Source organism: Diospyros lotus, chromosome 5, assembly GCF_014633365.1.
Source record: "Diospyros lotus cultivar Yz01 chromosome 5, ASM1463336v1, whole genome shotgun sequence".
Taxonomy (NCBI): domain Eukaryota; kingdom Viridiplantae; phylum Streptophyta; class Magnoliopsida; order Ericales; family Ebenaceae; genus Diospyros; species Diospyros lotus.
In genome coordinates, this window is record NC_068342.1 from 4,399,392 (window position 1) to 4,414,104 (window position 14,713).

General features: G+C 32.7%; 1 protein-coding gene across 1 annotated transcript; it reads left to right on the plus strand.

The window, feature by feature from the left end:
* The first annotated feature begins 7,561 nt into the window (after positions 1–7,561).
* Positions 7,562–9,477, plus strand: LOC127802471 (uncharacterized). Its single transcript, XM_052338305.1, has 2 exons — positions 7,562–8,968; positions 9,029–9,477. The coding sequence occupies exons 1-2, from the start codon at positions 7,758–7,760 to the stop codon at positions 9,153–9,155; spliced, it is 1,338 nt and encodes a 445-aa protein (XP_052194265.1). The 5' UTR covers positions 7,562–7,757; the 3' UTR covers positions 9,156–9,477.
* Positions 9,478–14,713: the final 5,236 nt, after the last annotated feature.

Genomic DNA, 14,713 nt, shown 5'->3' on the forward strand with positions numbered 1-14,713 from the left:
ATGGACAAACTCAGAGTGGGGCATCCCCCCCTCCCCCGGCGTCGAATCTAAGCCCATCTTTGTTAATGTTATGTAACTAGGTGTTTTTGGGTCCTTGGTTTAGATAGCGATGAAATAAGCCTTGCTTTGCTTGGAGGCAGTTAATTAAAACAGTAATTATTTCTTGATCACAGGGGATATCTTAATTTTGTTTCTATTATTGTGGAGCAGCTGCTTAATTTAGTGTGGAATCCTACTATGTTATATGCTATATTATCAATACAAATTTGATGCAATATTTACAGTACATTAGTAATTAATTAGTGCAGTTTTTCAATGCACCTTCATGATCTCCTACATTTCTTGTACTCAAATATATATATACATGTTCGCGTATTCTTTCCCGCAAGTGAACGAAATCGTAACAAGTAATATAATGATGAATAGAGTATCGTTCCCACGAGAATTAGCTTTCAATCCCTACTTTGACCACTATTAACTTTAATAAATCACACACAATTAAAATAATACTTAATGGAAGTTCTATATTAACTAAAACCAACTCACTAAATGGAAAACACAAAATAATTCTTTAGGTTTTAAATGTAGAAATCTAATGCACTAGGGTTTATGAATCCACCGTAGTTCTTTAATTGATTTAATCTTTCAGTGATCGGGTTTTATAATTCTTGCTTGAAACTGAAAATCAAAGATCCTAAGTTAATCAAAAGCCTCTCTCGATGGTCGATTGAATTTATGCTTACATATGAGATTAATTATCTCTAATTAATCTGCAAATATACAAACATGCATTTATCCACAATTATCATCAAAATAAGATTTCACAAGGCATAACGGTATCTCTACCTATTATTGAACCTTATGTCGTTTATTATCAAGTGCTAATCTATATTGAATCTCTCGAAAGCAATACAAATCATAAACACGTTCTAATGGCGGCCAAGCATCAAAACGGAAGTAGTGCATAACAAATGACCAACCCGAAAGACAAGAATATAATAAAACCCAAATACTTTTTAGTTAAATCATCATTAAACTGGATTTCATCAATCACCCTAACAACAAAGTACTTAGCCTAACATAGTTTCAACCAATGAAAGAATAATAAAAACAAAGTTCATGATGTTGGAGAGAAGAAAGAATGGAAAAATACAACCAAACCGAAGATCTTTAAGAAAATCTCCCTCTTCTTCTTAGACTTGCCGTCTTCTCCTCCTCCAAAAGCCCCTCAATCTATCAAGAATCCTTCCTTATATAGTGCTTTTTAGGTCTTCAAAGTCGTGCCCCTTGAGAGAGCCCATCTCCACTTGATTTGAAAGGAAACGAGCTTAAAATGGCCTTTTTACGAAGCTTAGAGCCTTACCGCGGCCTTACCACGGAATGCATTCCGCGGTAAGGTTGTGAGCCACAGAATGAAAATCTTGTCACGGGCTTACCACAGAATGCTTTCCGCGGTAAGGTCGTGAGCCACAGAATACTTCTTCAACCATGGCTTTATCACGGAATGCTTTCCACGATAAGGCCGTGAGCCACATAAAACAATTCTTACCATGACCCTACCACGCAATGCTTTGCGTGATAGCACCGTGAGCCGTTTCTCTTTGATTTCTAACACTTCACCAATGATATCATTCTTCCGGCTCTTTGCGACATCATTAACCTCGATCCCGAATGGAGCTTTGACTTTGTCTTTACTGCTATTTTAGCTCCAAAAATGCGACATTATCATCACTTTGTGCTCCTATTGTCTTCAACACATGCTCCACATCTACATAACCATATATAGAACCAAATCAAGTAGAAATCATGCTCATTGAATGTATAAATGCTAAGTTTATAGACCAAAATAAGTGTATAAAAGACACTTATCAATACACACATACAAGCTAGTGCCAGAAGAATTAAGGATCTGAATTTATTCATTTCCTTCACTCACACACACAATAGACTAAAGGACTGATTTGATGATGATCTTATGGCACTCTGTTGGGGATGCAAACTTGCATGCCGTTTTCCATGAACACTGCTAAAGGGAGAAGATCACATAAAAGAGTAGTTGAATGAACTAGCAGTTTGCCAGTTCCTATACTGAACTTGAGTGACAAAAAAAAGACGAAAGGAAAAGGCAAGGGAAATAAGAGAGAAGGGTTGGTTTGATTTTCTGTAAAAATTCTAAATTACACTCAACACTTCTAATATTTCATTTCATATGTTGAAAATTATATTGACATTCTTTAAATCTAATAACTTAAAATTTATGTGGTTTTATAAAACTTAGTTAAGAGATATTTCATGTAATGTAAATTTAATCTCAAGAGATGATCCTATTGAACTTTTAAACAATAAAAAGAGTTAGTTTAATTCCAAACTTATTGCCCCACCATAAGATCAGGCGCAATGCAGCTGGCAACCCAATGGGACTCTTTTATACCACTTTGTTACCATCCCACTAGTATGTTTGTATTATACATATATACTCCAATTATTCCCTTACCAGATTAAACAGAATATATGTAACATGCACATCAGCTGAAAGAAACTCTGCAACTTTGCTTTATTCTCTAATACATGGTCGCTGCAATGGATTCTCATCTCTTCCCAAAAGCACTAAACTCCAACCACAAGACCCTATATTACAAGTCCCTGTCTGTCTCCCGGAATTTGATTCTTCTTTCCCCCATTTCCTTCCACTAAAGCCTCTCCATAGAATCCCATGCTTCACCTGCAAAAAGAAGCATTAGAATTGCTAGCAAAGAGTTAAAGCGTAAGATTTTGATGAAAATAAAAATATTTTTATAATATAAATATATTTTATTAGCCTCTTATAATGTAAAAGATGTGTTTTAATAATAAAAAATATATTCTTATGATAGAGATATATTTTATCAATTCATTGTGCTGAAAAAATGTGTGCTGAAAATGGTTAAGTATCTTAAGTTGATCGAAATTGATCAGAATGTTGACATCTAATCTTAGGTCGACCAAAGTTGATTATAATATTAGCCTCCAATCTTAAGTCAACTGAAATTTATTTTAGGTCGATCGAAATTGGATAAAATATTTAGTCTTCTGTCTTAGGTCGACCTAGCATTCGATCGAAGTTATGTACTTGGTTACTGGACAACTTAGGTTGATCGAAGTTGTGCCTTAAGTAGACTGAAATTTAACGGTCATTCTTGATTGTTCTAAAATATGCATCTCTTTTTGTTGCATGTCAAGAGTATATTTTTCAAATGTGTTTTCATTTTGTATATCAAAGTCATGGTCCAATTTCCTCGTTCTAAAAAGTAAAAATCTTTCTTTAAAAAATGTTATCCCCGAAATTTAAATTTATTAACTTTTCTATATAAAAATTTTCAAAAATGTATTTGAATTCTATAATCCAACGGATGCTAGTTGGAGATGTTGAAAATATTGAAAGAAATTTTGAATTTCAAATTTGTCTCTTACCTCTCTTTATAACAGTTAGTTCTATGAAGATGTGTATAAATGCAAAGTAAGTATAAAGACTAATAAATGTGATGCAATAAAAAGAACAAATAATTAACAGATCATTCAAACAAGAGTGAGAAAATTCAAGTTTTGGATATGTGTTGGTTGGTAGATTTCTCAATTGTTGGTAACTTGTTTGAAATTGTTTCTAGTTGTAAGTTTGTTATTTTTACCCACTTATTATGTGAAAAAATTGTATTTGCTATCTGTGTGCTAGCAATTCTTACTTAAATAAAGGATTATTTGTTAGTTTTAATTTTAATTAAAAATTAGTGTTAATCGTTCCTAATAAAATCTCAAAATAAATCTTGTTTAAGAATTTTAAGAATTAAAATTATTAATTTTTAAGAAACCAACTCCCCCGACCCCGCCCGGCGGCCGTATTCATCTGGCAACAAAGAGCACGGATGATTTTCTATATAAAGCCCTGTTGCGAGCACCATTAGACTCAAAATCAGAAGCAATTTACAGTAATTAATGGATCCCAGTCCCAGGGCTTATTATGGCCCCACCGGCGACGACAAATGGCGCAACGACCGCCTGGCGACACGGCCTGGCTTCCTTCCTTCCGCAAATTGGCGAAATGGCAGTGTAGTAGGCCAACCTGCTGCAGCTGGTTACCCCTCCCCTGGTTATGGAGACTATTACAGCAACACCAATGACTACTGGAACAAAGATTACTACCAAAGAAATCAAGGCAATTATCAAGGGTGGACTAGTGCTCAGCCTAGTTATGGTTATGGCAATACTGGACTTTCTGCACCAACAAGTGACATTGGCAGAGCCATGGACATCCTCAAGGAATCTGCAGCCAGGCCTGCTGCACCACAACCCTGGTACAGTTCACCAACCTCGACAGTGATTGCAAGGGATACATACCCTGAAGCCGTTGATACCAGGGATGCTGCAAGGAGGTATGGCAACTTCAATCTGTCGTCTAGGCCATACCGCGCAGGGGATGGCCGCTCGGGGAGCACTGACAGTAGAGAGGCGGGCAGATACTAGTCGGGCAGAACTGTGTGAAGAATCGGATGAATAGCCTGCAGGACATGGTTTCGATCATCATCTGCATATGGGCCATCCTCCATTAACAACAGCACTGGCTATTTGGGATGACTCAACTCAATTAGCTAGTGATCATTTTAGTTGAAGTGTCTTTCAGTTGGGTGTTTTTTTGTCCTTTTTGAGTGAAATAAGGATTGCTAGTTGGCAGTTCAGACAGTTCTCCAGACACGGGGTGTTCCGTTACCATTGTGGAGCAGCTGCTTTAGTGCTCAATCCTACTGTGTTATCAATAAAACTTGAAGCAATTACAACAGATTTGTGTAGTTTTTGCATCTTCACCATTGCATTTTCAACTGCAGCCACAGGAGCTCAGATGAATGGAGACTTTTACCCACTTGATTTTTCTTCATGTCCTTGGTTTAAAATTATGGTGGAAATATATACATATATATATATTTATAAGAAAGTTATCAAAGGTGGAATGATCATACACCTAGGCCCAGGTCTAATATGATACTTGGGATTAAATTTATCTTTAGGTATGAGCTCATCAAGGTTTGGTTTACTTATTTAGTGTGTTTGATTTGTGATTACGTGTATTTAAAATTTATCCAATAATAGGTACGAGTACGGGAAAAAGTACATCTGATCCATTGCCTTCTCTCCCTCGTTTCTACAAATAATAAATATTTTTACAACTCGAACCCATGGTCACAAAGGAGCAAGTTGACCTTTGCTACCAAGGTTTGTCCTCAAAACTTGATACTAGTTCTCAAAATGTCATCTGCGAGCTAAACTTCTAGTGCCTTTTCCTTTTTGAATGTCACAGTTAGTCGTTCATTCCAATGACTTGATGAGAATCCTGTACTGCAGCCTACATTAGGAAAACTAATGAGCAGGGTATAAAGCTGAGATAGTACTCTTCACATGGTGATATTTTCCCAAGCACTTACATGTAAAGGCTTGCACCATGATGTGTTGAAGTTTTATGATTAAACTTACATTTATTGATATATGACGGATACTATTGTTACAGGACAGAAATGGATGAGGAGATTGCCAGCCAAGATTTGTATTTTCCTGGGCTTTTGCCTAAGATACCTTGCTGCTTTTACTATCTGTTTTGGGAGTCGATACCCACACAAAGGGAAGGGAAGAGTTGCTGAAAGACAAAAAAAAAAAGCAAAAGAATTTTACTTCTAGATAAAGTCTAAAGTTGAAAGGAACAGTGCCTTCTTGTTGAGAAGCGTAAGGGGGATCCTAGAAGAGCATTGTTGAGAGAATCGCATATCAGGCAGCTTCTGTGCCTATACATCACCTGGTCCCAAGATTTAAACCATGAAATATGGGCTTAAATGGTATACTTTTTTCATGCCTTACAACAGAACAGCAATAATTTTTTCTTTTCTTTTTCCCCATGTAAGAGTGATTTGTGCATGATCTAGATCCTCTTCATGTGGTCCAGGAGAGCACTCTCAAAAATGTGTTTTATTATGTCAGGCACCATATGGAGATTTGAAACAATTATTGTTGAGGTGATTTTATTCAAATGCTACATTCATGGCGAGTGACCTTCATAGAGGACTTCAGTTTACTGATAAGTTCCATGCCGGTTTGAGACGTCATGGATGGATGGCCTATCAGTAAAGCAACTCAATCATCTGCAGCCAAGGTTAGCCGCTGAAAAGCATCTCTTTTATTATTCAAAAGCAATGTTCAAGGTGATGCAACAACACATGCTATTCAAGGAATGACAAATTTCTTAGTGACCATCCATCTATTAACATCTAATCATGATATGATGACAATAAGATTGTGATGAAATTAGTCAAGTATATATTTGAAGATCCAAAGCTGAACTAAATAAGTTTATTTAGTGTTTTTAAAATACTCAAATTTAATTTATCAAAACATAATCAAATATTTTTTTCAGGCCGAAAAATAAACTTAAGAAGTGTAATTTCACCAAGTATATTCTTAGAAATTTATGGATTAATGAATTTGGAGCATAATAATAACATGCCCAATAACATATCAAACCTTAATCTCACTATATAGGATTGACTACATTTATTCTAGATTGTTGATCATTTTTATGTATAACTTTATCTTCTGAGTAAGATTCTTATAAGTTATATTATACATAAGGAGAAGGGTCTCCCCTTGAGTTTTTATTACTCTACTCCTAAACACTTGTTCCATTCCATCCACCCTCCTCACATGAACTTTTATTGGTCTTCTTCTCATTCAACTCAACCATCTTAATCATGTCTTAATTAGGTATGCTTCTCCAATAAGAACCACTTTGACCTTATTATTAATAATTATTTTTAATTTTATCTTTTCTCATATGAATGCATATCCATCCAAAAATCTCATGTCCATTACACTGATAATAACATATATTTCAAACTTATTTTACAATTTCATTTTTAATTACAATAGCCATTTACAAAGCCAGTTTAAGGATAAGTGTAAGAGGGAAAGAACATGATACCGATAACTTTGTAGCGGAAGATGCCATAATTCAGTGAAGAGGCAGAATCTGGTTCTTTTAACATTATCTTCAATGAATCAAATCTGACTAGAATGCTTCCGCAAGGAAAATCCAAGATGCCACAGTTGCATGCCACCAAATCCCTATGCCAATGGGGCGTTAATTACTAGATAATTGGAGTAGGAATGGAACATTTCTGTCAGTTTGACAAGCCTTCCACCCAGCAACTTCCAGAGCCTTGACTGGTGACTCCCATAGAGGGTTTTCAGAGCCTGACAACCACAGGCATGGGAAGTAACACGGAGAAAAATAATATTAAAAATAATATAAAAAAAAACTAAAGACAAACCTAAAGTTATAAAAAATATATATATGCTATAGCAACAGTACAATTATGTTAGTTTGCACAATTGACGTTGCATATATATTCAAATTCTTGCCTTATCAGAACAGAATGTAACATTCCCATCAGTTGAAAGTGATTCTGCAACTTTCCTTTATTCTCTTAAGATATATATGGCTGCCTTAGATCCTATCCATAATCACAAGGCCAATGCAAGTCACAGTCTGTCTCGCAGGAATTTGATTCTTTCTGCAGTTCCTTAAATCAGAGCCTCTCCATGGAATCCAAAGCTGCGCTTACAAAAAGAAGCATTTCATCCTTTGAGCAAAGAACATAGCTTTTCTATATAAAGCCCAGTTAAATCACCAGAATAACTCAGAAGGAGTATTAGAAAAGTCTGAGAGCCACACTGATTGTGCAATGGCTGCGCATGGTTATGCAAGCTATAAGGATGATCAGAAAAATGGAAGTCGCGATGGGAGCGACTATCCTGATCATGAGTGCCGACCTGTCATTGTTGATGCTGAGGGTAGGAGACGGCCGCTTATTTCCTATCATCCCAGCCGGGGCACAGGCGGCTATGCCGTTAGCACTGTGGAGGAGATTGAGCATGTTAGAATGCCTGTGGTGGTCGCTGAATACAGGTATGTTAGTCAAATGGGAATGCAGCCACCAAGGGATTATGCTTACACCGATGACCAATGGCATACGCCTCCAAGTCCAGAATACAAGTACAGGAATCAAGGAACAGTTGAGCCATTGAAGGCTTATGGTTATAAAAATGAGGGACAGCGTAGCCCTCCCAGGCTGGTTGGTGATCCCCCAGAATACAAGTACCATAACAATCATGGAACAGATGGGCCACTGAAGGATTATGGTTCCATAAATGAGAGACCGCATAGCCGTCCTGGTCTAGTTGGCAATCGCCCAGAATACAAGTACAGCAGCAATAAAAATGATGGAGCAGTCAAGCCGCCGAAGGTTTATGGTTCCATAAAGGAGAGAGGGCCTAGCCCTCCCAGGCCAGCTGCTGATCGCCCGCAAGTTGTTGCCAATGATTATGACTATGCCATTCCAACAAAAGTAGTTCCATTGAACAGTGGAGTCACCAACAGCAGAACGGGCAGGCCTTCTTCAGGTCAAGTTGGGAATCCCCTGGTCACAAACTCTCCAACAAAAATGGAGCCACTGAAGACTTATGGACCCAGTAGTGATAACAAATGGCAGAAGACTTCAAAGGTATCGGATGACAGCCAACCAAAAAGGCCCAACTTTCTGCCTGCCTCAAAATGGCGTAAGAACATCGTGCCTAACTTAACAGGCCAGAGTGGTTCCACTGGCTATGGTGACTATGATAAGTACAACAACAACGAGGAGGAATGGAACAGGCCGAGTGGTAATACCATTAGGGATGGGAATAACAAAGACTACTACCAAAGAAATGATGGCTGGGCAGAACCAACAATAGCCAACAAAGATGGCGGGGAAGAGTCTGGCAATAAAGGGTGGACTACTATGCCTGCTTATATCACTGCACTTTCTGGACCAACAAATGACATCAGTAAAGCTATGGAGATGCTGAAGGAAGCTGCCAGCCCTATGTACATCACTGCATCTGCACAACAGCCAAGGTATGGTTTAACATCCTCGACACTTCCAAAAGGAAATACTTACACAGAAACCATTGACAGCAAGGAGGCTGCAAGGAGGTATGGCAACTTGAAACAGTCGTCTAAGCCATTCCAAGAAGGATATGACTACTCGGGAACCATCGACAGTGTCCAGGCTGCAAGAAAATATAAGGGCACAACACTGTGAAGGTGAACAACCAGGACACGATTTCATCTATATAACAGCCATAGGTCACCCTCCGTTTGCGACAGTATTTGGGATGACTGAACAGGTTTGCTTGAGATTACCTTGCTGCTGTAGCGTCTGTTTCTCAATTAGTAATCATTTTAGTCGATGTATGGTAGCCATATAGTTGGGTGTTTTCTGGCCTCTTTTAAGTAAAATAAGCCTTGCTAGTAGGCCAGTAAAGTAGTTGTCTTGACAGTGGGTACTTTATTACTATTGTGGAACATGCTTTGGTGTTCAATCCTAGTATGTTATCAATAAAATTTGAAGCATTTACAGTAAATTAGTGCATTTTTTGCACCTATACATTCTCATATTCTCTTGCACAGATACATGCTGGTGCCCGGAAAAGAAAGGTCTGAATTCGTTTGCAGGTGAGCAGGTGTTCTTATTTTGTTACAATATGGGGTAATGGTTGTCCACCTATTCTATCCCGCAAGTGGACGGATCATGACAAGTAATATAGTGATAAGTAGGGGTTTTGTACCCACGAGGACTAACTTTTGATGTCTACTCTAACTGATTTAACTTTAACCTAACACACGCATTGGTATAGCTATTAACAATAACTTCAATTGTAATAAAAACTGATTAACTAATAAAAGATGCAACTAAAACAATTTCTTTGATTTAAAACTCACAAAGCTAAGGCACTAAGGTTTGTGACTCCATTGTTGGCCTTCTATGATTTAATTGTTCATTACTCGGATCTTACTATTCCTTACCTTAAGTTGAAAATCAATGATCCAATTATAACCAAAAGCCTCTCTCAATAGTTATTCGATTCTATGTAAATATATGAGATTAACTATCTCTAGTCAACCTTCAAACATATAAACATGCATTCAATCACAGTGATCATCACAAAATGATTTCACATAGCATAACGGTATATCTACCTATTATAGGACCCTACGTTGTTTACTACCATACCTAATCTGTATTGAATCTCTCGAAAGCAATATAAATTAAAAATACATTTCAATGATAATCAGGCATCAAAACGGCATTATGAACATAACAAACAATCAACCTGAATGAATAAGGAAATAACAAACTCAATAACTTTAAATCAAACCATTAGAAGTCGAGGTTTCATCATTCACTCTAGTTATAAACACTTAGCAATGCATTCTTACAATCAAAAGAAAAAGAAAAGAGTCAGAATCCATAGTAGAGATTGAGAAAAAAAAGAAAAGAAAAATACAACTAAAAGTATGGTCTTCAAGTTGCCTTCTTTCACTCTTTCAATCTTCCGTTGGATCCTCTTCCCAAAAAACTCCCCAATCCTCAAAAAACCAGTCTTTTTATAGTGGTTTCTAGGTCTTCAAAGTCGTGCCCCTTGAGAGAGCCCATCTCCACTTGATTTGAAAGGAAACGGACTTAAAACGACATTTTCGCAATATTTTGTGCCTTACTGCAGCCTTACCACAGAATGCTTATCGCAATAGGACTGTGAGCCACAAAATAATTTTCCAACCACGGCCTTACCACAGAAAGCATTCTGCGGTAAGGCCGTGAGCCACAGAAAGTTTAAACAGCCACTACTTTACTTATGCTTTGCGTGATAAAACTGTGAGCCACATAAATGAATTCTTACTACGACCCTACCATGCAATGCTTTGCACAACAACACCGTAAGCCATTTCTCCTTGATTTCTAATACTTCACCAATAACATCCTCCTTCCGATACTTAGCGATCTCATCACCTTCAACCCCGAGTGAACCTTTGACCTTGCCTTTAATGCCTAGTTTGGCTCCAAAAAATGCGACAACATCATCACTTTTTGTTTCAAATGTGTTCAACACATGCTTCACACCTACATGGCCAAATATTGAACAAACTAAAATAGAAATCGTGCTCATTAATAGAATAAATGCTAAGTTCATCGGCCTAATCTAAGTGTATAAAAAACACTTATCAATGGTGAAGCTGACAAATTGTACAAATCTCTCTAGGGAAGAAGAAAGAAGAGAAAAGAAAGAAATAAAAAGATCATCTTTCATCTTTGTCCCATTCTTAAAGCTGAAGCAATAACTTCTCATTGAAGATCAATGGTTTCTGATTTTTCTGTGACTTTTTCCTCTTCTCCACTATACTCAATTGCACCCACAAAAACTCAGACGAATGTATATATGCTTTTGCTGCTGTTAGGACATGCAGATATGATGATGAACTCAGAGACTCTCTTGAATCCAAATGATGAAACTCTCAAGATAGGGTGTCAAAGGAGTTACTCAGTTCATATGTTACATGCTCTTTTAAAGTATTATAACTGATTTGTCACTTGAAAATTGAGGATGAGGGTTTTATAAATTATAATAATGATAACATTATCATGCATATTCGAGTTTTAAATTTTATTTTTTAAATTAAAATTTATAAAAAAATTATAAAAATTTATGGATCGAGAACCATACTCAATAACAAGTATGTATGTTGATATTTTTTATTTTATATAAAAATTAAAAATAATATTAAAAAATTATTCATCCTTATTTTATACAAAAAAATAGTAAAATATTCTTTTTTAACCTCACTTTTTCCCATCTACATTAACATATATTTCAAATTGTTATTAAAATTTTAAAAAAATGAAATAATGCAAAAAACACATTGTAAGGTAAAATAATTTTGAATATTTAAAAATGAAAAGATTAAGACATAATAGGTAAAATTATTAATATATTTATAGTCAAATTTAATTTAACAATTAGAGTGAATATATCGAAACATTAATGTTGCGTTCTCTTTATTGTTTTCAAGTCATTTTTAGTTTTCAATTTTCTAAAATAATGAAAACCCGTTATCTTTATTGTTTTTAAAAATGCATTTTTGAAAACAAAAAAAAAAATTGTAAAGAAAACACAAAACAACAAAAAGTTATTTTGAGTGTTTTCATTCAAAACAAATTCTAAACTCAAAATACATTTATTTATTTATATTTTATTATTGTAATGGAAAAAAATATTACAAAATTCAAATTCTTTTAAAATGTATATTTTTTTAATAATATATTAACATTAATATTTCTAATTTACTAAATAATCAAATTTATTAAAAATATATCATTAAAAAATTATTTTTAAAATTTTAAAAAGAACGCATTTTCTAATTTTCTATTTTGAGAAATAGTTTTTCAAAATAACAAAGAGAATACATTTTTAATTTTCTAAAAACAGATTATTAAAATAGAAAACTGAAAATAAATTCAAAACTCAAAACTGAAAATTGAAAAGCAATAAGAACGCAACCTAAAATATTTACTTTTAAATTTTTATGCACAAGAATCATATATTGAAATAAAAATAGTATTTTATTTATAAAATAAACAAATAATTATTTTAAAATATGCATAAGTTGAAAATATAAAACCTAGTACGTGTCAAGAAATAAATTTTGTCCACTCATCTCGTTTAAAAGTAAATAATTATTTTTAAACAAACTATATATTTATTACAATGAGAATGGTCAAAATATATTTTGTAAAATTAATAATAAAATTATGTAATAATTCTTTAAATAAATCTTTCAATCCAATCCCCTTTCGTTTTGGGATGACTCCCTAATCCCATTCTTTTTTACTTCATAGTAGGGACGAGCAATATTTTAGTTAAATCAAAATAATTAAACTAGATTTATCAAAATTGTTGGTCTGGTGTGATTCAAGTTGTATGTTAGTTTGGTTCGATTTTTAAATTTAACAATTTCGATTATTTCAGTTTAGTTCGATCTTTAAAAGAAATCAGAATAATTAAACCAACTAAAATGTCAAAAACAACATAGAATAATCAAAGTAGATTTTGTAAAATTAACAATCGAATTATGTAATTATTTTTTAAATAAATTTATTAGTCCAATACCATTCTCTTTTACTCAACAGTAGAGGTTAGCAACATCTATATATATATTATAACAAAACAGTCGTCAAAATTTTTCCCGCCCATTTCCAGTTACTATTTTGATATTTTATTATAATTTTTTTTTTTTTTGCTTACTCGAAATAGAATTTTTATAGGTTATTAATTAAGTCTAGATTTATGAAAAACGTGTAGTTCTTGGAACACGTAAATGATTTTTTTATGGTTGAATAATATTTGGAGAATGTGTAAGTATGCTAGTATATGAAGAGACAAGATCTAATCTATATTATTAATTTTTAAATATTAACTTAAAATTTTAATTAAAATAAATTACAGAAAAATGAGACTTTTTTAAATCGGGAGAAATCTTGAGATATCAGGTAATACTACCGAATACCAACTGCCAAGTAAATTTTTTATTTTATTTTTATTTTATATATAGTTTAGTTAATTTAAATTTATTTTTTTATAATTTTAAATGTTATAATTTTATTTTTTAACTTTATTTTTTTTATTACTTTCTTAAAAATGTGACATGTCTTAAATGTGATAATTGATTGCTAGAGGGAATATGTAAAGTCATATATGAATAATCAATTTTAAAATCTTGATTATTATTATTTATATAATTAATTAATTATTTAAATTATCTTTATTTTATATATAGTTTAATTATTTTAAATTTATTTTTTTTATAATTTTAAATGTTATAATTTTATATATAAGTTAAATTTTATAATTTTATTTTTTAACTTTATTTTTATTTATTATTTTCTTAAAAATGTGACATGTCTTAAATGTGGTAATTAATTGCTAGGAGAAATATGTAAAGTCATGTATGTATAATTAATTTTGAAAATTTGATTATTATCATTTATATAATTAATTAATTTAAATTTATTTTCTTATAATTTTAAATGTTATAATTTTATATATAACTTAAATATTATAATTTTATTTTTTAACTTTATTTTTTTTGTTGCTTTCTTAAAAATTTGATCTGTCTTAAATGTAGTAATTGATTGTCAAGAGAAATATGTAAAGTCATATATGGATAATCAGTTTTGAAAATTGATTATTATTATTTATATAATTAATTGATTATTTAAATTATTCTTATTTTATATATAGTTTAATTATTTTAAATTTATTTTTATATATTTTTAAATGTTATAATTTTATATATAACTTAAATGTTATAATTTTATTTTTTAACTTTATTTTTATTTGTTGTTTTCTTAAAAATGTGACATGTCTTAAATGTGATAATTAATTGTTAGGAGAAATATGTAAAGTCATGTATGTATAATTAATTTTGAAAATTTTATTATTATCATTTATATAATTAATTAATTATTTAAATTATCTTTATTTTATGTAGTTTAATTAATTTAAATTTATTTTCTTATAATTTTAAATGTTATAATTTTATATATAACTTAAATATTATAATTTTATTTTTTAACTTTATTTTTTTTGTTGTTTTCTTAAAAATTTGATCTATCTTAAATGTGGTAATTGATTGTCAAGAGAAATATGTAAAGTCATGTATGGATAATCAATTTTGAAAATTTGATTATTATCATTTATATAATTAATTGATTATTTAAATTATTCTTATTTTATATATAGTTTAATTAATTTAAATTTATTT

Excerpts from the sequence above, each read along its gene's own strand:
- LOC127802471 (XM_052338305.1), top strand. The coding sequence starts at position 7,758 with ATGGCTGCGCATGGTTATGCAAGCTATAAGGATGATCAGAAAAATGGA. Across the intron at positions 8,969-9,028 it reads GCATCTGCACAACAGCCAAG|CAAGGAGGCTGCAAGGAGGT; the intron begins GTATGGTTTAAC and ends AACCATTGACAG.